We start from the raw sequence: 20,955 nt of genomic DNA, 5'->3' as shown, positions 1-20,955 counted from the left end.
CGCGACTTCAACTCACGTTTAGTAATAATACAGAAAACGTCACACGCAGTGACGTTCTGCATTTTTGAAAAGCTAGAGACGTAACTCTAAGTTACGTTTATAAAGGAACTTGTATTGTCTGGGTCTAAAAAACATGTGTATTATTATTAAATTACATTTTTGGCCACCCCAAAACGCTTGAGCCTAAACCCTAATTAACTCGAGACTTTAGGCGTGAGACCCTAAATCCGAAGAACCGGAAAAAAAATATTAATTAATAATTAACATTTAGGGTTTATATTTGGATTTTAGAATGATTAATTTATACTTTAAATTAAACCTACAACCTCAATCCTAAACCCTAATTAATGCGAGGCTGAAGGGTCGAAGGCCCTGAAGCCGAGAATACGGCGGAATAAATAAATTTACAATCGTTAACATTTAGGGTTTAGGTTTGGGTTGCAGAATGATTAATTTGTACTGTATACTAAATTAAAAAGATTAATCTTAAAAACATAGATTAATAATTTTTAATATTTTAGGGTTCATATTTGGGTTTTCGAATGATTTATTTATCTTGAAATTAAATTAATTTTTAAAAAAAACATTATTCAAAATGTAACTTTAATCTAGGATTAAGAGGAAACACAGACACTAAACATGGCTCAAAACGTAACCACAAGTTACGTTTCCAACTTTTAGTTATACAAAAAAATTAAAAAAATGACTAAAACGTCACTGTAAGTCACGTTTTATGTATTAAAAGTTGAAAGCCATGATTGAAACGCAAGACGAAGTTGCGTCTTGCCCTTTTGTATAAGAAAAACATGTAAACGCCAACCGAAACGGCGTTTTGATGTGCCATTCAGGGCCAATTTTTATTAGCGTGCCATTCTGGACCATTCTTCGAGTTAAAGTGACTGTCGGGGCCGTCACCCTAATTTTGCGCACAATATTTTTTGCTTCTATTAGATTAACTTGGGTAGGGTATTTTTTTCATTTATATTTGACAAGATATTTTTTCTAATAAATTGATTTTTTTTTGCCAACTTTTAATAAATTGATTTTAATTTTTTTAGTTATTAAAAGTTATTAAAATTGTGTGTCCCAACGAAAGTCGACCCCTCTCTCTTTCACTTCTCTCCTCATCCGCGGCCTCCTCCCCTTCTCTACTTCTTACTTTCGTATACTCAATATACATAATCAATATCACCCGGAGGCTATAAATATGGATATATGTATTATGTGATTAAGTGGTATTGTTGGAATTGTTCGTTGATTAGTTATGATTAATTATGAAAATTATGTTTCGGCAAAAAAAAAAATTATGAAAATTATGTGATCATATATGAATTTTTGTGATTTTTTTTTAATGTAGGAACCCGCAGCCGCTACCCTTTGGGTGCGCACTAGGTAAAGCCACGAGCTCACGTAATAGCCTGCAAACTACGTGAACCAAGGTAAACCGCACTTAAGCGACAGACTCTGACCCAAGAGGCATAATCACAAATTCTCCTCCTTTCGGGAATCAAACCTGTGACCAAGAGGATACAAGTCCCCTCTTTTAACCAGCTGAACCAACCCTTGCGGGCGTGAATTTTGTGTTATATGGTTTATTGAATTGACTATTTATATGTGTTTGTATTTGAGATATTTCAATTTCTATATGCTCAGGATAAAATATAGTTTGTTTGGATACTTTCATATTGATTTATGGATTGCTATATGATTTTATAATTGATTTATGGATTTAATTGCGTATTTTGATATTTAATTATTAATTATTTGATTATTCGTAAACCGTCCGCTCGTAACGGTGTAATGATTTAACTTTCCGGAAGTTACGAGAAAACTCACATTTAGCCTAATTTGAATATTCCGGACATTTTTCATTTTGTTGACATTTTCGATCCGGAGTCGGTCCGGCGGAGTTTTGCGGGTATTTTAATTACCGGTAATTATCTGGTTGTCTCGATATACGTAAAAGCCAGATATTTTGATTATTATATTACTTTTTATCGAAATACGTGCAAATAGAACCCGCAGACCAATCATTGATTTAGAATACCCCGTTTTGATAATTCTCAAAAACGATACCAATTGGACCCGCTTTATTAATATTCAGCTATTAGATATCGTATTTTCGTATCGTATACGATCCAAAGGGTACCAATTATTCGTAAATATAAATAGACCTTTCTATAGCTTTATTTCGCTCGTAAAATCATTTTCACCAGTTTCACGATTATCGAGAGAAAACGAGTTGTGTTTAGGGATGTAAATGAGCCGAGCCGAGCCGAACTCTAGAGTGCTCGTGTATCGTTTGTTAAAAATTTAGTGAACTCGAACTCGAGCTCGAGTTTGGATCGAGCCAAAAATATTATTTGAGGATCAAGTAATTAAGGAATAACTCTATTCACGAACGGCTCGCGAACCGCTCATGAACATGTCTCACGAGCTTTTGCTCACGAACCGCTCATTAACTTACAGTTACGAACATGTCTTACGAATTTTTGCTCACCAACCGCTCATTAATTTTGTTCACGAGCTTGTTTAATAAACTTTGCTAATGAGCTAGCTTATGCTCATAAATTTATTTACGAACTTGTTTGTTATTTAATTTAATTTAAAAAATAAATTAAAATTCTAACAATATTTTAATTTATGCTCTAAAGAATCATAAATTCATAATAAATCATCCATTAATAAAACTCCCACATTCTTAATCCACAATAAACAAAAAAAACAAAGTTCGACAAGTTCACGAACCATGTTCACGGGCCATGTTCACGAACTACGCTCAAGAGCCAAGTTCACGAACTCATAATTCGAACTTGTTCGCGAACTATCGAGTCGAACTCTACCGTACTCAAGTTCAGCTCGTTTATAAAACGAACCTTAAAATTGTGCTTAAGGTTGATTGGTTTATAAATCGAACCAAGCTCGAACCGAGCTTTTTTCGAACCGAACACAAGGCGGTTATCGAGCATATCAACTCATTTACAGCCCTAGTTGTGTTCTTCGTGTTTTAAGCAATCAAACAAGGATTTGAGGATATTATTGGAATCCGATGGAGACGTATGAATAGTCAAATCGAAGATTTCTACGCGTAGAATCTAGTATAATCGTCCATATCAGTGCAGATTTCACGGGATTTGGACGAGACGTCTACGCTCGAAGACGACAGAAGATCAGACGGTATTGCAAAGCGAGTAATGGAATAAACCAAGGAAGCGAAGCTGTCTTGCGAATAGAGCATAGCCAGAGATTGTCTATAGGTTATGATATGCATAGATTGTGAGATATAAAAGATGAAATTGAGCTGTGAGACTTGAGTCAGATTTAAGGCAAGTATCTTGAACCATTCTCTTGGTTATATTACAAATATTCTGATCCATTCTTTGATATCTGTTGCAATTGTTCTGACTAGTGCAAGTATTCTGATCCATCCTTTCTAATCTTTAATATTCAAAAAGTTTTAATGTTACATATTAATTCGAAGTTCCGATTGTCATTGAATCATGTGTTACTCAGTGATAATTAGAACTTAGAATGAGCTGGGATCTTCCTGATTATTCAACCCACCATTGTCAAGCTGGTTTTGCAGGCTAAATACAGTAAACTTAGCTGACAATAGAGAATACTGAATAGTTAGGGATTTCCCGAACTATAATTTACGAAAGGATGGACTATAAATTATGAAAAGATGATTATCAAATGTTGATTTAGAAGTATTCTGTCGTTGATAATGATCTCTGTTCTAAAAATCGGTGATTAATCACGATTAGTCATCGATTAAACCTTGTTCCATAGCTCGCCGAACTGATTAAATCTCTGATTAATCACCGAACAATCCGATTAATCCCCGATCAATTCAATTAATCTTTGTTGTGTGACTTCACCGACTAAGTTCGATTCCCGTTTTTTACAACACTGATAATGATTGATAATTCCGTTAATTGGAAAACCTGTTTTTTTATTACATAATGCTATATCGTATCATTCTTATGGACCAAACTAATCATTAACTAATATGATGCATCTCTTTTTTTGTTTAGTATTTTTATATAGAAATCACCAATTGTTATTTTTTTTTTTTGTCGATTACCAAGTATTTTGATATATAAAAGGAGTGGGGTAAGAATTCACCTTCTCCCGCGAGTAAAAATCACTTGTAGGGTGTCACTGGACTATTTTTGAAACTTCTATTCCGCTTAAGTATGCATTAGTATTTAAGATAAAAATAAATAAATTATTCATTTAGAAATCAGTTATATTGAACAAAAAGAAAATGAACTAAGGCAGAACTACTAGGAATTTAGACAGAAACTAAAACAAATAGTTTGCACAAGGCCTCATCAAGAAAACTGTGTAATGATTATGGAACTAGTTTACACTTGCAGGAGCTAAAAACCTGTACTAGAATCATACTCCCTGTATCCCCTAGTAGTTTACCTCGAGGGGCGAGAGTTTGGCACACATTCTAATGCTCCTAAAAAACATAGTTCCGTAACTTATTTTTTATTTTTTTTCTTTTGAATAAAAATTTGATGTTTGAATTTTTATACACAAAATGAAAATCTCAAAAATATGTTACGGAACTATGTTTTTTAAGAGCCTTAGAATGCGTGTTGAGCAGTGAAAAAAAACTGTGAGGAAATGAGAGGGATGGAGGGAGTATAATCTGTCTCTTAACTGGTGAGATCAAGCCTCTCAATTTTAGCAAGCACTTCAGTATCAGTGGAGTTACCAAGTTCAGACCCCAGTTGTCCCAATGATCTTTTTGAATCGGCACAAGCCTGAACAAAGCTTCCCCGAGGGACGTCAAGTTTGTCGAGTTCTACCAGCATTTCATCAATCATGCCAGAAATTTTTTCCGAGGCAGTCCCAATGGCAGGATGTTCTTGTGGGGGGTAAAGACAAGCTCCCAGCTCATCAATTTGAATACCAATTCCTTGACACAGCTTTAAAAGTTTCTCTAAAGAATCCACATACTTGCTGCTGCCATCTGGATCTTCTTTTTTGAATAATGTAACTGTGCGAATAAGCTCCTTCAGAACTACAAGCATGTCAGACACGACATCTATAGCACATTGAGCAACTTTCATCTCTTCTGGTGTCAGATCATTTCCCATATCACCATCGTCTGAGTTATCACCAACATGGGGTTCACATTCTTCATTAACTGAAACCTCGTCAGAAGCTTCCGCAGAATCAGAGGAACTAGGCTTGAGCTCCTTCATCTCACGAAGAACATCTTTCATGGGAACCGCAACTTGTGTAACTGCTCTCCCAATTGCCATGATATTTGTTGCAGGAGTCTTTTTAAGAGCACTACATGCATCCCAGACAGCGCCCACCAACTGGGGGATTGTGCGCTTTTGCTGCTCTTTACTATGTGATCCTGTTCACGCCAATATTAACAATTTACTAAAAATCAGGGGTGCGTGCTAATCATACATTAGTGTATGTGCACATAGTGTGAAGGAGATACTACAATCTTGAAAGTTGAACATGATTAGTAACTGATAACTAAACGAAGTGGATGTTGTGGTATTAATCATATACAACAAACTAGTGAAGTAGAGACATTTACCAGAACACTCTAATAAGTTTTTTTTCCTGTCATGTAGATATCTACAAGTCTATTCACCCGGCATATGAATGTGCGAGCCTTCAAGAGAAGCACATACGAAACAAAATACATTTTGTGTGTGGTATGCATGAGTAAATAAAAAAGAATACCATAGGATGAAACAGATTCCTTCCACAGCACAAAACTGGAGTCTATGACCTGCTTCATGGATGTATTCACGTATGAAGAAAGGGTAGGACCTGCACCCACTGTACTACCATGAGAAAGCAAGAGGAAACCCTGTAGGATATTAAAGTAAGATGCCATGTTCTCTTCAAGAGCTTTAACTTCAGGAGCTACTCCAGTCCAAAGCATTCCAACTGTATAGAAATCAAAGAGAAACACCTAATTTCCCTGACTTGTATATGACAAAGAAGATAAAGAGAAAGTACGGAGCAAAATTATTGAAGAGAATAGTGCCAATCTGTGTGGCACACAAGGATATTGATCAGAGTGCAATCTGTGCATTAATAAAACTATTAACCAGTATCGTAAAATCAAGTCCAAACCACTAAAGAGATATCATACATTTAACTCCCCCTCACCCCCCACCCCAACCGGGCACTAAAAAGTAAAAAGCCTATCATGGTTAAGAGTGGATCACTATAGAAACCCACTGAGGGTCCCAACAAACTCAAAGGTAGCAACAATAAAGGCATCTATGGTCCATATTGTACTCCTGCATATTACATTCTATGATGCTGCGGACAGCATCTCTTAAACCGATATTCAATAATGTGTTGGATTGACATCTTTTAAATACATTAAGGTATTGGGAAAGCCCCTTAATAAATCTTACAAATTAAAAAAAGGTACTAAACAAATCAAAATTCTTAATACCACAACCAACTTGAATTATAATCAGATAAAAAGGCATCATTTTTAGCTTAACCAAAAGACTACAACTAACACAAAAGCACCAAAAAACAGATTCACGGGAAAAAACTAATAAGACTACCACACAAAATAGAATACCCAAAGTGGCCTGTTTGGAAACTAATAAAATTCACATTGAAAAACTAAAGCAGAGAAAAAAATAGAATACCCAAAGTGGCCTGTTTGGAAACTTGTTCACCCATCTTAACGACTTCATCCCAGCTCACTTTATTAAGAGATGAATCAGCTGTTTGATCCAGAGCCTGAATACAACAAACCAAACAGACCCCAGGTTCAGACAGGTAAAATTCATAAATACAAAGGTATGATTATACATAGACAGAGTATGTACTAGTGTAATATAAATAGAAGCACCTGAAGAGTTTCGTGAATGATATTGAGATGCTCACCAAGAATCCGGTTCAGCTGCTCTCTCTCCCTGGCTTTTCCCATCTCTCTCTCTCGATCTCTCTCTCTCTCTCTCTCGATTGATGATGTAAATAAGGGTTTGCTTTTGGGGTTTATGAGACAGCAGCTTCTAATGTTTCTATTTATATGATTTATTATTTCTTTTTATCGTTTTTTTGTTTTAAGAACATAGTTTTCTCCCTTAAAAAAAAAAAAAGAGCTTCCCTTCAAAATTCCAATTATATTTTGATATTTGCTTGACACTAATAGTATAACTAATTTCAGGGAGTTGCATAGAAATATAAATATTATTAGTTCAGAATAAAAAATAAAAAATGAAACTAATTTAAATTATAATGACCCTTCTTTTCATTGCATTACATTAGATTATTTTATTACTCCCTCTGTTTTTTAATATTTGACGTTTTACCTTTACTCTTTAGGCACGTACTTTTAAGGTCTTTGACCGAGTAGTTTAAAATATTATTTTTAAAATTTTTTTTTCGAATAAAAATACGTAATCAAAATTTTAATTCAAAAAAAAAAATCAATCAAAAATAATAATTTTACTATCCGGTCAACTTACCTAAAAATGTGTGTCAAAAATCAAAACGTTAAATAATAGTAAAAAACAGAGGGATCGGAATGAGAACCATGTTTCAAAGTTTTTCAGAAAAACAATGTTATCTGATTCAACAATTTAGGCAGATCATTATTTATGCTGATTACTGAAGAAAGATACAAATGGAAAGAGCGTTAAGTATTCTCGTACAAGGTCACTATACAACTAGTAACATATAATTCTAAATTCTGAAACAAAATCACAATTATGTTAAAACACAGTATTGTGCGATCACAGTAAGAAAGTTTTCAAACAGATCCTCGTGGGACTCCCCATGGTCCTCCGAAGTTCGATGAATGGTGGCCTGTATTTTCACAACAGTCGTTTTCTACTGTCGAAAATCGAAAAACCGAAAATCAAAGTATTATTTATTTATTGGATTTTCTTTCTGACCAAATAGACTACAAGATACTCGACGAAGCAAAACAAACACATTGATTCATTGCAAGATGCAAATCCACCAAAAGTGGTGGCCATTTACAATAATTCACATCCATAAATATAACTGCTAGACAAAAATGAGCCGAATACCACAATAGAATGGTAAGAGATAGAGCTTAGCAAAACAAGACACAAAAGAGGCTTATATATATCACGTATAGAAACCTACATTACATGTCCATCGATTGAGGTGCAGATGAAGCTTTAGACTTTTTCCCTTTCGCTTTCTTCTTTCCAACTTTCTTGGGCTTCTTAATTTGTTTCACATCTGTAAGAGGCTGTGTGTTCTGCAAATGTTGATGGATAGCACCTAATGGATCCGCTTTGACAGCAGGATGATTTAGAACATTGTTCAGTTGTTTCCCCTCCTTCAGTCTGATAAAATTGACCCGACATTACATTTCAAATTGGAAAAGAATGATATGAACTGTGGAAATAATCTAAAAAGACTTGACCAGAATAATATTCAGACATTGTCTCGCTTACACTAGGGTTTGCCTGGATTTACACGTTAGCTTAAAATCGACAGCAGTTTGTAGCTTTGTTTCCTTCTTTTCGTCAGGAAGGAACTCAGAGAGAGCAGAGAGATCATAAGCTTTGAGCTTCCTCTGTCGACTTCGAAGTTTCTTTTTCTGAAAGAATAAGATGTGTATCTTTAGAATATAAATCACTTTAATATCCTTCTCATGAATGCTTTGAACATACTCACTGAGCATAAATTACTAAACTGTATCTGCAAATTACTAAACTGTATCTGCAACATAGTTTAATAAAAAGATAGAACCAATTTTTTTCACGAGTACTTTTCCTTTTCCTTTTTCTCTTGTCAGTTGACCATTAGTCAGTTGACCAACATAAAGGTCAACTGACAGGAGAAAAAAGCGCCATTACATTCACAGAAACCTGAACCAAGAGCAATCAGTAGTTGATTAATATCCAACAGTGCTAGCAAATATAAACGATACTATAACTACCAACTCTAGAAATGAATCATACTTCTATCTTAGATTATTTTTGCTGTTGTGGGGAATATTATGATTTTTTAAGCACAGTGGGATGAAACATAAGTAACATCACTTTGTCCCTTCCCCAACAAAAACACAAAGTAAGACTGCTAAAACACTATTTTATTAAGAGTTATATTTTTCCTTTTTATATGTATGTCCTATGGTCTTACTGCAGAAAGATTCAGCAGTACCGTTCCTTTTATTGCAACGGTCTCTTTGGTGAAGCAAAAACTCTCTCACATGTAAAATACTGGGAGAACAGAAACTGAAAGGTGCATACAACTCATAATTTTAACATGCTGAGCTTAATTTAACATGCCACGCGATCTCTCTCTCTCCCCCCATATGTACAAACACATGTATATATGTCTGTGACATCGTTTCTACCAATAAAAGTGTGGTTATCTTGAAATTTAACCATTTATTCAGCCAAAGTAATGAAAAAACTCTCTTACTGTGATCGCACAATACTGTGTTTTAACATAACATTATATAGAACATGGAAGTAATGCTAGCAAATTACCAGCAATTTCTGTGTGACTTTTATAAACACCAGGCTGGTTGATTTGTATATGAAATCATACAATTTATATCGAAAAATATCATTTATCACAGAAAGCCATTGTAACCTAATGGTTTGTTATATCTTGTTCTATTAGTAATTTAAACAATACTTGGAAGTCTTAGAAAGTCTTCGTATTTCTCATTCGTGCTATTCCCCTATCATTTAGTGCCCTCAACCACATTACCACATCATACTGAGTTTCATGAAGTGTTTAAACACAGACATGAGTACTTTCTTCTTCCTGGAAATCTTTTAGAAATGATTAAATCAAGTACATTGGATGTATGTTAACTAAGAAATTTCTTGTTTTTGGCAATTCACCTAACATGTAAAATCTGTTGTATATTTATTTATATTTTATGGTTTCCAGATTTATTCTAATATGATTGTTCTGGTAGTACCTTTACAGAATTCCCCAGCGCAGTAAGTATTACACCCTGTGAATGGAATTTTAGATGAAAGCATCAAAGGAAGAACACTGAAACGCCTAGGGTATGATTTTTGTGAACCTAATCATGACACCTGAATCATGTTTTCCTTCATATTAATTTCTAAACTGTCTGTACTACATTCTAAAATCAGTTTTTTCCCTCAGCATGTGGCATGCCGATAAAGCAAAGCCATCCAAAGATACAGCTGTGTACCTCCACTCAAGCAGAGCACTTAAGAGTTGTAATGCTATTATTTTTGTCAATCATAATTCTTATCTAAAGAGGTTTAAATACTTTATTATATTTTCAGCCAGCAGTGAAATAACCTACTCAGGGCCTGTGAGGAAAATTACCAGTCATGAACCTGAGTTCTTAAATCCCTAGTAAGAAGTAACAGCCACGAGGCACAGGTAAACTTAACTAGAACATGGGCTCTTACTTACTCTTAAACAATATATCTCTAACTGTTGACAGGCCATCAACCAAATATTATAGTCTTTTTACAGTTTGTAATGAACAAGCTCTAGTTCATAAAGGCAACAAACCTATTATTATTGTTCTTCTAAGTTCCTTTAGTTGTTTGGTTTTGAACGGATTAGAAAGTGCATTTACAAAGTACAATTGCAATTTTCCTGATGTTGTACGCTTTATAAACTACTGTCATTTTTGTTTTTATATGTTTCTAAGATTCCCTGTCACCCTGATACTTTTTTATCACTGATATATTAGGTGGACGAAAGAAGGAAGGTCGGGAGAAGGATATGGAGAGGTGAACAAAACAAAAGTATATCAGCCACCATGAAATTGCTTATCTGACGCGGGAACTGGGAACAGCTCCAAAAAATAATGAGCAGGTTTGCTTATAAATAAGAACAGAAACTAACAGAGCACTCCAGAAAAATTATGTGGATCACAAGTCAAGAATACAAATAATATGCCTTTGAAGCAAGATTTTTAAATAATTAAAAAATAAATTTATTAGCTTTAGTGCTTTACAGCTTACAAATGAAAACTAAAGCCAAGGGAGTCTATAGAAAGAGGTTGTATGGAAGTTGGCATATTCAAAAAGAGACTTAAAGATCTAGAAGCCTGCACTGAATACAGAAGCGAGCAGTTAACTAGCAAGAAAACATATGCATAACAATTATCGAATTTCAGCAGAGCATGTCGGTTACTATGTTGTATGCTAAATGTAGTCACAGAATCTTTAAGAGCTGAAATCTTCTTCTCAAACGAACTATACTAGAGAGTTGGTCAATAATTTCTGAATGTAACAAACTTACATATATCCACTCAATAATTATTTTAAATAATGATTAAGGGCAAATATTGAAGTATTAGAGAATGCAGTAAAAGCCTATTATGCAGTCGTAGATGAAAACAAGAAGCTGCACAGCAAGGCCCAAGATTTTCAAAGCACTACTGCTTAATTAAAGTTCTCAAATTCTTATATGAGTTCAAATTTTTAATCTTATAAAACAAAAAAGGACGCAGCAGCAAACTGACATAACTCATAAGTTGTAAGAAATGATTCATCCTTCAAGTTACACTGATCAAGCAGCATTTAGTCCACTAATAATATTTTCCACATCATCCTCCTGGTATCCATTTAAAATATTTTTAAATATAACATAAAAATCATCAACAAACCCAATAAATACCACTCACAACTTAGAACGTTGCAAAAAACAAACAAAACGTGTGTCATCCTGAATTTTTTTAGTACAACAAATTAGTCTCACAAAGTACACTTCCAGCAAACACTCAACACATTATCAAAAGCAACCTAAATATCTTTAATCAGCCTAAAAAAGAAACACGAATGAAAAATCATACCTTGACGATGGCCTTCTGAGCACCTAACGAAGAAACTTTATCCCTAATCTCTGCAAGAATACATTGGAACAAACAATATAAATACATTAGCACTTCGATTCATTTACGAACAAATTTTCAAACTTATAACCAAACTCTAAGCACATTACATCTACCATCACTACCAATAAGCACCAAAAACAAAACTTGATTAAAACCATCATAGCTATACACAAAAAACATAAACCCATTATAATAAACACAGAAAATAACTTACTAGCGTAGAATTGGAGCTTCTTTTCAAACTTCTGGTCAGCACGACTTGATTCTTTTCCTCTGAAATTCAACACAAAAAAAAGTTAATAAATTTATAAAATTAACAGCAAATTGAGCATGTAGAATACACATTAACACATATAAATGATACGAGTATGTAATAGAAGCTTTGTAATGTGGATCTTACAGTGTGCTAGTTTTTCCCATTTTTGTAAAGCTTGGAACTTTGGAAGTGTAATTATTAATTAGGGTTTTAGAGAAGAAAGAAAGATGGGTTTTGTGCAGGGCAGTTTTAATACTTAATACGGGTCCGATAAACCCGGATGACGTGGGCTAATATTTACTAATGATATTTATTTTCCTGCTGTATTTTAATATTAATTTAATTTGAAAATTGATCAAAACATAATTTACTGATTAATATATATGTTCGTGTTAATAGTTTTTTTTACCAGACATGTTAAATAAATTTTTAAAAATCAAGTAATCGAAATATTTATAAAGAACGAATACGAGAAATTTGTTTTAATGATAATACCTTTTTAGAGTTTGAATAATAATGTTTATACGTGTTTTATTTATAATTAAAAGTATCCATGTCTAACATGATTAAATATGAAGCTTTATAATTAAAATATTTGTGATCAAATTTAATTAATTTAGGCTCTACTCTAAATATCTTTGATTTTGTTAATTTTCAATTAATTTTTAAAAAATATTTTATTAACTTATCGATTATATTCGATCCATGATTTATTTAAATTACTCTTGTAGATCCTTTCACAGAATGCAAATTAACAAAGACCCTTAATAGCTTAATGGAAAAGACAAAAGAACATAGACAGTCTGATACATATTTATAACTTACTCATACCCTGCAATTTAGCCTCAAAATGTGCAATTTTCAATTTATGAACAACATAATGGATGCTTAAAGATTAATGCTCACAGTAGCATCTAAAAAATATTGACACAATAAAAAAAGTAGTGCCCTACCCTTTGCATACATGTCATGTTTCTTTACGGTTCATGAAAGTGAAAGTATCGACATGACAGGTTAATAACCGGGTGCTAGCTCTTTTTAGCACAAATTGAGATGAAATTGCCCAAAAAATAGCCCAGAAAATGGGCCTTTAAAAGGGCCCTTTATGGCACTTAAGACGCATTAATATAATGTGTTTTCATACCACACGTTTAATATATGTATATATAACATTTATTAGCGCTAAAAAGGCCATTGTTTTAGGGTACCTCCAATATGTCCCAAAAAGGCCAATTCTCTTGATAACTGCTAAACAAACCTAATAAGCATACTTCTTATATAACAATTTTTTGTTTTTCGAGAACGCGATAGCAAAAGATATAGAGCTAAGCTAGATAACATATACATTTCAGTACCTTCTACACAGCCTTTCTATAACATAAAGAACAGCTTTTTCTGTGTGTGAACTCCCAAAAAAATGGACACAACTTCTCATTATAAACAATATATTGCACATATCTATACTAACAATTACAAAAAATCAATCTACATTCTTTCAGCATTAGGCCCATACTTAGCAAACTGGACCATCATAAGAAACCACATCCAGACAACAATAACATGTAATCACCAAAGCAAAGAAACAAAATGCAAATCCCCGTGAAACTTACCATCAAGCCTTTCGACAGCCTTATGTGCCTCATCAGCATACTTATAATGTACAAAATGCAAATCCACGTGAATCCCCAGTCCTAAAGTTCAATTAACATAAAACACACATAACAAGCAATTCACACACATGTATACAAAATAACCAGTCCTAAAAAGTTTAATCTATATGCAATTACACACAACAACAAGCAATTAATCTTACATAGATAACCATACAAGGAGAATAAAGGGAGGGAGGGAGGGAGGGAGGGGGAGGGGACCTCCGGTCACGAGGAATGAAAACATCAACAACCTTCCCATACTTATCAAACAAAGGGAACAAATCATCAGCACTAGTACCTAAAAAAACAAACCAAAACACAACCAATCAAATTCAATCGCGTGAAAACACACAATTGGGCAAACAATTAGGGCTCCTACAGAGAGACGTACAGAAAGTGATATTGAGCACAAGGAGAGAGTAGGTGTCCTTGATATCGGGAGGTCCTGCTCTTCCAAAGTGCGAGAGAGATGAGTGAAGAAGAAGATGAATAAATAGAGACAGATGTGTGTGTATTATTTTCGGGGCGGAAGTAGCTAGGGCTTGGATAATTATTGAGAAACGAGAATTTCGCGATTTGTGGTCAATGCTAAAAAATATCCGTATTTTTTGTTATTTCACCTTCTTTAATTTAAAAAAAAAATCATTTACTTAAGTAGAAAGTACTATTTATTACTTTACTAAGAAGAGTAAACAAGAATAGGGAGGCTCTTGCTACTACTGTGGTGTTAACTGTTTGGAAGGAGTGGGTTAAAAAAAGTGAAGTAGGAGTAAGGATGCTTGCCGAAGAGATTGTTGCAACAATTAGAGATGAACATTTTTGGGAAGAGGTAAATAATATACTAGCCATAACAAAGCCAATATATTTAATGGTTAAATTTTCTAGATGGTGAAGGACCAAAAATGGAGAGATTTATGAGAGGATGGATTGCATTTTAGGAGCAATAAGTGATGCCATGAAAAATGGAGAGCATGCCAATGATCATATTCAAATGCAAGAATTTTAGTTAATCGTAGGGAGAAAATGAATATTCATATGCATTGCTTGGGTTTTTCACTTAATCCCCATTATAATGATGCAAATTACTTGAGAATGGAAGCTCCGGGTGGTATGCCTAGGCGTCCTCCAAATCATGATTTAGAAGTTGTTAACGGGGTAATGGCAGCCTTAGAAAGAATTGGTGAAGATGCTACTGAAACAACACTTTTGCGTAGACAACTCTCGAGATTCCAAGTGAAAGAAGGAATTTTTAGATCACCGGCTGCGAGAGTTGATGCAATGTCCATGAGTCCAATTTCGTGGTGGTCAACATATGGTTTAGAAACTCCGGAATTGGCTGATATTGCACTCAAGGTTTTGGCACAACAAATCAGTAGTTCATCAGCGGAAAGAGCATGGAGTACGTATTCATATATTCACAATGCAAAACGGAATCAGCTCAATGCTACAAGGGCTAATAAACTGGTATTTATTCATTCCAATGTCCGTCTTCTATCTCGTTGTTCCGAAAGCTATAAAAAGGGGCCATCAAGGAAATGGGATGTCAATCCAGAGAACACCTACTTGGAAGAGTCTGCCATCCGACTTGAAGATCAAAACTGGGAGTAAATTGAAGTTTATTTCAAATTCAATGTTTCTGGGACATCTTTCTTATTATCTTTGTTTTTGTTTGGATCGTTTAATTGATTGATAATGTTGTCAACTCTGAATTTTTAAGTATTTTAGTTTGGACTCAGTACCCTTTATTATATCATCGGCTCATTCTGGTGTTAAAATTTTGTTTGCCTTTGCCTTTTCCATATGTTTGCCTTTGCCAGTATGTATATTTTAGTACATTAGTAAGTAGTAACAAGAGAACAAGACTAAGAGCACATGCTGAAGCTGAAACTTAGACCTGCAACTTGTAGTATTAATATTCCTCAGAAGTTTTACATTTCATGTAATGCATTAATAAACTAAATACTAGCATAGACATAATTGTTGTATTAAACTATGAATCTAAATGATTGCTGAAATATATATAATTTTTACAAAATATTTATGATTAAAAAGGGATCCCCCTACCGATCCACGAACCCGATTCACTCCTCATTGTACCCGATTCACTCAAGGTAACGTCTCACGTACCCGTACTCGTACCACGTTCCCGATCGACCCGCGATCCGTGCAACTTTGATTACACTATGATCTGCGGACAGCATCTCTTAAACTAATATTCGATAATGTGTTGGATTGACATCTTTTAAATACAGTAAGGTATTGGGAAAGCTGCTTAACAAATCTTATAAATTTATAAAAGGTACTAAAAAAAATCAAAATTCTTAATACCACAACCCACTTGAATTATAATCAGATAAAAAGGCATCATTTTCAGCTTAACCATTGTTATCAAGAAAACCCCGAAAGAGTTTCCACTCATATATCCAAATTAATCACGAAAGCAAGACTCCAACTAACACAAAGCCCCAAAAAACAGATTCACGGAAAAAAACTAATAAGACTACCACACAAAATTACGATAATAAAAAACTTGCAGGCGATACAATTCACATTGAAAAAGTAAAGCAGAGTAAAAAATAGAATACCCAAAGTGGCCTGTTTCGAAACTTGTTCACCCATCTTGATGACTTCATCCCAGCTCACTTTATTAAGAGATAAATCAGCTGTTTGATCCAAAGCCCGAATACAACAAACCAAACAGACCCCAGGGGCTCCCATACCAAACTAACTAGTTTGAACACAAAGTTTTCAAACCTAACCAACCTCCGTTCGACTTTTCAAAACTAACCAGCCTAATTCTTTTAAACTCGGGTGACCCGAGCTTGAGCTTCCCCACACTTAAGGTCGCCACAACCCCGGGCGACCCTCATTGTTTTCGAGCCATGTACATGTCGCCCTATACGCGGGCGACCCCTGCATCCCAGCTGTGACGTGGTCGACCCTATCACGGGCGACCACGTGTGTATCCCCTCCCCAATTTTAACTCGCCTCAGCCCATGAATCACACACAATTACACACACAAACACAGCAGCAGCAAAGGGAGAAAACGAAGGGAGAAAAGAGGGAGAAGGTCGCCCTAGTTAGCATTAAATTTGAAGGTACTACCTTTATTTTCCCTAAAGATATTAGTGTGTGTGTGTGTGTGTATGTATAAGGCCTTGATTTGTAATTTGTTGTTTGATTAGTTTGAGTTGCATGTTATAATTTCCAGTTATCTTCATGATTATGGCTAGAGATTTGGCATTACATTTTGATTTTTGAAATAGTTAAGCATTTGTAAGATTTATGATTGAAATTGATATTATTTTTTAGGATTTTTTAAGTTGGTTGTGTAGATTTAGACTATGATTTGAGAATAAATATTGGATTTTTAGATTTCGTGTTTTTTAGATTTCGAAATATGATTAGTAGCAATAATCGAAATTTACCAAAACATAATTTAATTTAAACTTAATTTATATTCGTAGGAAAGAAAGAATTTCGAATTTAAAAAAATTGACGTTAAAAATTTGAGAACAAAAAAAATAAAATTCGGAATAAAATAAAAATATTAATAACATAAAATAAAATATTAATAAAATAATATATAATTACATTATATTAACAAAAATAATATATTATTATATTGTATTAGTAAAAGAAAATAATATTAGTAATAATTAAGAAATTAATTCGAATTATAAATATATTTGAAATTAAGAGAATTAAAATATTTATGAAATTAAGAGAATTAAAATAAATAGGATATTCGAATTATAAAAAAAAGCTTATTATTTGAATTAAAATATATTCAAATTTTATTTAATATTGGATATTAAGAAAAATAAAATTAGGAATTGATAAATATTTAATATTGGATATTAAATAATTTGAAATGAAAAATTGAGTATTATTCGAATTATATTTACAAATAAAATGAATAAAATCAAAATAATATAAACAACACATCTAAAATGAGAGTGTGAAAAATATTTGAAACTAAATAGAGCTGTATTAGAAATGTAAGTTACTAATATTTGTAATTCAAAATGTTAATATTTTTAAATTGAAATTGTAAATGATATTTTGAAATTTTTGGCGCAGATGGATCCTGCAGCTTATGGTCCCGGCCCGGTCAACGGCAATTTGTTGACATTGCAGGAGTCGCATAGGTCCGAGGTGGTGTGAAACAGTAGAGAGTTAATGACCTGACTTACTGCTATTTATTAAAAAAATTCGTTTGCTTCACTATAAACTGCTGACACGTTATGCATTTTAATTGTGGCACGCACCTCCTGATTTCAGAGTCAGGACCAACTTCGGTGAATATTGGAAGACAATTGCTGAAACCAGGCCGCATCAGTGGATAATGGATGCTATCAAGGATGCGGGTTTTCAAGTTGGGGCAGGTCAGGCATGACAGGGGCTTGATCACAGCCTTTATCGAGAGGTGGCGTCCAGAGACGCACACTTTCCACTTACCTTTTGGGGAGGCCACCATCACACTCGAGGATGTCCATCACATTCTCGGGTTACCGACCACTGGCCGACCACTTATTCTACATGGCTTCACCACCACTATAGACCATAGGAAAGACATGGTACGAGATCTTCTTGGAGTGACTCCCGCTGAACGTGGTGATGTGAGGAAAAACTGCTTGAAGATCACGTGGTTGATCAGTAACTTTGACAATTGTGATCTTCAAGCAGTTCTCCTCACATCACCACGCTCATAGGGATTCACTCCAAGAAGATCCCGTACCATCTCCTTCCTCTGGTCTATAGTGGTGGTGAAGCCATGTACAATAAGTGGCCGGCCAGTGGTCGGTAACCCGAGAATGTGATGGACATCCTCGAATGTGATGGTGGCCTCCCCAAAAGGTAGGTGGAAAGTGTGCGTCTCTGGACGCCACCTCTCGATAAAGGCTGTGATCAAGCCCCTGTCATGCCTGACCTGCCCTAACGTGAACACCCATTGAAAACCCGCGTCCTTGATAGCATCCATTATCGACTGATGTAGCCTGATTTCAGCAACTGTCTTCCAATATTCACCGAAGTTGGTCCTGACTCTGAAATCAGGAGGTGCCTACCACAATTAAAATGCATAACGTGACAACAATTTATAGTGAAGCAAATGATTTTTTTTAATAAATAGCAGTAAGTCAGGTCATTACCTCTATACTGTTCCACACCACCTCGGACCTATGCGACTCCTGCAATGTCAACAAATTGCCGTTGACCGGGCCGGGACCATAAGCTGCGGGATCCATCTGCGCCAACAAATTTCAAAATATCATTTACAATTTCAATTTAAAAATATTAACATTTTCAATTACAAATATTAGTAACTTACATTTCTAATACAACTCTATTTAGTGTCAAATATTTCTTACACTCTCATTTTAGATGTGTTGTTTATATTATTTTGATTTTATTCATTTTATTTGTAAATATAATTCGAATAATACTCAATTTTTCATTTCAAATTATTTAATATCCAATATTAAATATATATTAATTCTTAATTTTATTTTTCTTAATATCCAATATTAAATATAATTCAAATTTATTTATAATTCGAATAATAAGCTATTTATTTATAATTCGAATATCCTATTTATTTTAATTCTCTAAATTTCATAAATATTTTAATTCTCTTAATTTCATATATATTTAGAATTCGAATTAATTTCTCAATTATTACTAATATTATTTTCTTTTACTAATACAATATAATAATATATTATATTTTTTAATATAATGTAATTATATATTATTTTATTAATATTTTATTTTATGGTATTAATATTTTTATTTTATCCCGAATTTTATATTTTTTTGTTCTCAAATTTTCAACGTCAATTTTTTTAAATTCGAAATTCTTTCTTTCCTACGAATATAAATTAAGTTTAAATTAAATTATGTTTTGGTAAATTTCGATTATTGCTACTAATCATGTTTCGAAATCTAAAAAACACGAAATCTAAAAATCCAATATTTATTCTCAAATCATAGTCTAAATCTACATATCCAACTTAAAAAATCCTAAAAAATAATATTAAGTTCAATCAAAAATCTTACAAATGCTTAACTATTTCAAAAATCAAAATGTAATGCAAATCTCTAGCCATAATCATGAAGATAACCGGAAATTATAACATGCAACTCAAACTAATCAAACAACAAATTACAAATCAAGGCCTTATACATATATGTATACACTAATATTTAGGGAAAATAAAGGTAGTACCTTCAAATTTGAGGCTAACGCGACCTTCTCCCTCTTTTCTCCCTTCGTTTTCTCCCTTTGCTGCTGCTGTGTTTGTGTGTGATTTGTGTGTGTGATTGTGTGTGATTCAAGGGCTGAGGCGAGTTAAAATTGGGGAGGGGATACACACGTGGTCGCCCGTGATAGGGTCGACCACGTCACAGCTGGGATGCAGGGGTCGCCCGTGTATAGGGCGACCTGTACACGGCTCGAAAACAATGAGGGTCGCCCGGGGTTGTGGCGACCTCAACTGTGGAGAAGCTCAAGCTCGGGTCGCCCGAGTTTAAAGGAATTACGCTGGTTAGTTTTGAAAAGTCGAACGGAGGCCGGTTAGTTTTGAAAACTTTGTGTTCAAACTGGTTAGTTTGGTAAGGGAGCCAGACCCAGGTTCAGACAAGTAAAATTCATAAATAGACAGAGTATGTACTAGTGTATATAAGTAGAAGTACCTGATGAGTTTCGTGAATGATGTTGAGATGCTCACCAAGAATCCGGTTCAGCTGCTCTCTCTCCCTGGCTTTTCCCATCTCTCTCTCGATCTCTCCCTCTCTCTCTCGATTGATGATGTAAATAAGGGTTTGCTTTGGGGTTTATGTGACAGCAGCTCCGTCAAGAATCAAGATTAGAGGCTGCTTCTAATTTTCTATTTATGTGATTTATTTATTTCTTTTCATCGTTTTTTGTTTTAAAGACATAGTTTTCTCCCCTTAAAAAAAAGAGCTTCCCTTCAAAATTCCAGTTATATTTTAATATTTTTTTTAGACTAATAGGTATAACTAATGTTTTAAAGGAGTTGCATAGAAATATAAATGTTATTATTTCAGGATAAAAAATAAAAATAAAACTAATTTAAATTATAATTACCCTTCTTTTCATTGCATTACATAGTTTTACTTTTATTATAACTGGCCTATAACATGCTGGAAGCGGGCGAGTATATAATTCGTAATTTATTAT

At 34.0% G+C, this 20,955-nt stretch overlaps 2 protein-coding genes across 9 annotated transcripts; both read right to left on the bottom strand.

Moving 5' to 3' along the window:
- Nucleotides 1–4,267: 4,267 nt before the first annotated feature.
- LOC108196375 (uncharacterized) lies at nt 4,268–20,644 on the bottom strand. Of its 8 annotated transcripts, none has more exons than XM_064081118.1 (8): nt 20,449–20,644; nt 16,336–16,430; nt 14,142–14,195; nt 13,970–14,048; nt 12,057–12,115; nt 11,801–11,850; nt 8,448–8,593; nt 7,938–8,336 (listed from the first exon to the last, which is right to left on the bottom strand). In XM_064081118.1, the coding sequence occupies exons 1-8, from the start codon at nt 20,523–20,525 to the stop codon at nt 8,132–8,134; spliced, it is 765 nt and encodes a 254-aa protein (XP_063937188.1). In that variant the 5' UTR covers nt 20,526–20,644; the 3' UTR covers nt 7,938–8,131. The 8 variants fall into 8 exon arrangements, with proteins under 8 accessions (XP_063937186.1, XP_063937187.1, XP_017219121.1 ...); XM_017363636.2 differs by having other exon boundaries at nt 16,336–16,392; nt 20,448–20,604; XM_064081119.1 differs by lacking the exon at nt 14,142–14,195 and having other exon boundaries at nt 20,449–20,642.
- On the bottom strand, nt 16,479–20,450 carry LOC135147758 (protein MAIN-LIKE 2-like). Its single transcript, XM_064081120.1, has 3 exons — nt 19,981–20,450; nt 18,905–19,000; nt 16,479–18,816 (listed from the first exon to the last, which is right to left on the bottom strand). Exons 2-3 carry the CDS (start codon nt 18,998–19,000, stop codon nt 18,433–18,435), a joined length of 480 nt encoding a protein of 159 aa, XP_063937190.1. The 5' UTR covers nt 19,981–20,450; the 3' UTR covers nt 16,479–18,432.
- Nucleotides 20,645–20,955: the final 311 nt, after the last annotated feature.

Source organism: Daucus carota, chromosome 7 (genome assembly GCF_001625215.2).
Source record: "Daucus carota subsp. sativus chromosome 7, DH1 v3.0, whole genome shotgun sequence".
Classification (NCBI taxonomy): domain Eukaryota; kingdom Viridiplantae; phylum Streptophyta; class Magnoliopsida; order Apiales; family Apiaceae; genus Daucus; species Daucus carota.
This window is presented reverse-complemented; position numbering and strand designations above follow the sequence as displayed.

What these genes read in the sequence shown, in the direction of transcription:
- LOC135147758 (XM_064081120.1), bottom strand. Translation starts at nt 19,000, where the DNA reads ATGGATCCCGCAGCTTATGGTCCCGGCCCGGTCAACGGCAATTTGTTG. An exon ending in TGGTGTGGAACAGTATAGAG is followed by an intron (nt 18,817 to 18,904) that starts GTAATGACCTGA and finishes TAATTGTGGTAG; the next exon opens with GCACCTCCTGATTTCAGAGT.
- LOC108196375 (XM_064081116.1), bottom strand. Translation starts at nt 20,525, where the DNA reads ATGGGAAAAGCCAGGGAGAGAGAGCAGCTGAACCGGATTCTTGGTGAG. An exon ending in ATCATTCACGAAACTCATCA is followed by an intron (nt 16,431 to 20,448) that starts GGTACTTCTACT and finishes TTGTTGTATTCG; the next exon opens with GGCTTTGGATCAAACAGCTG. An exon ending in TTCGAAACAGGCCACTTTGG is followed by an intron (nt 5,935 to 16,335) that starts GTATTCTATTTT and finishes ATTTCTATACAG; the next exon opens with TTGGAATGCTTTGGACTGGA.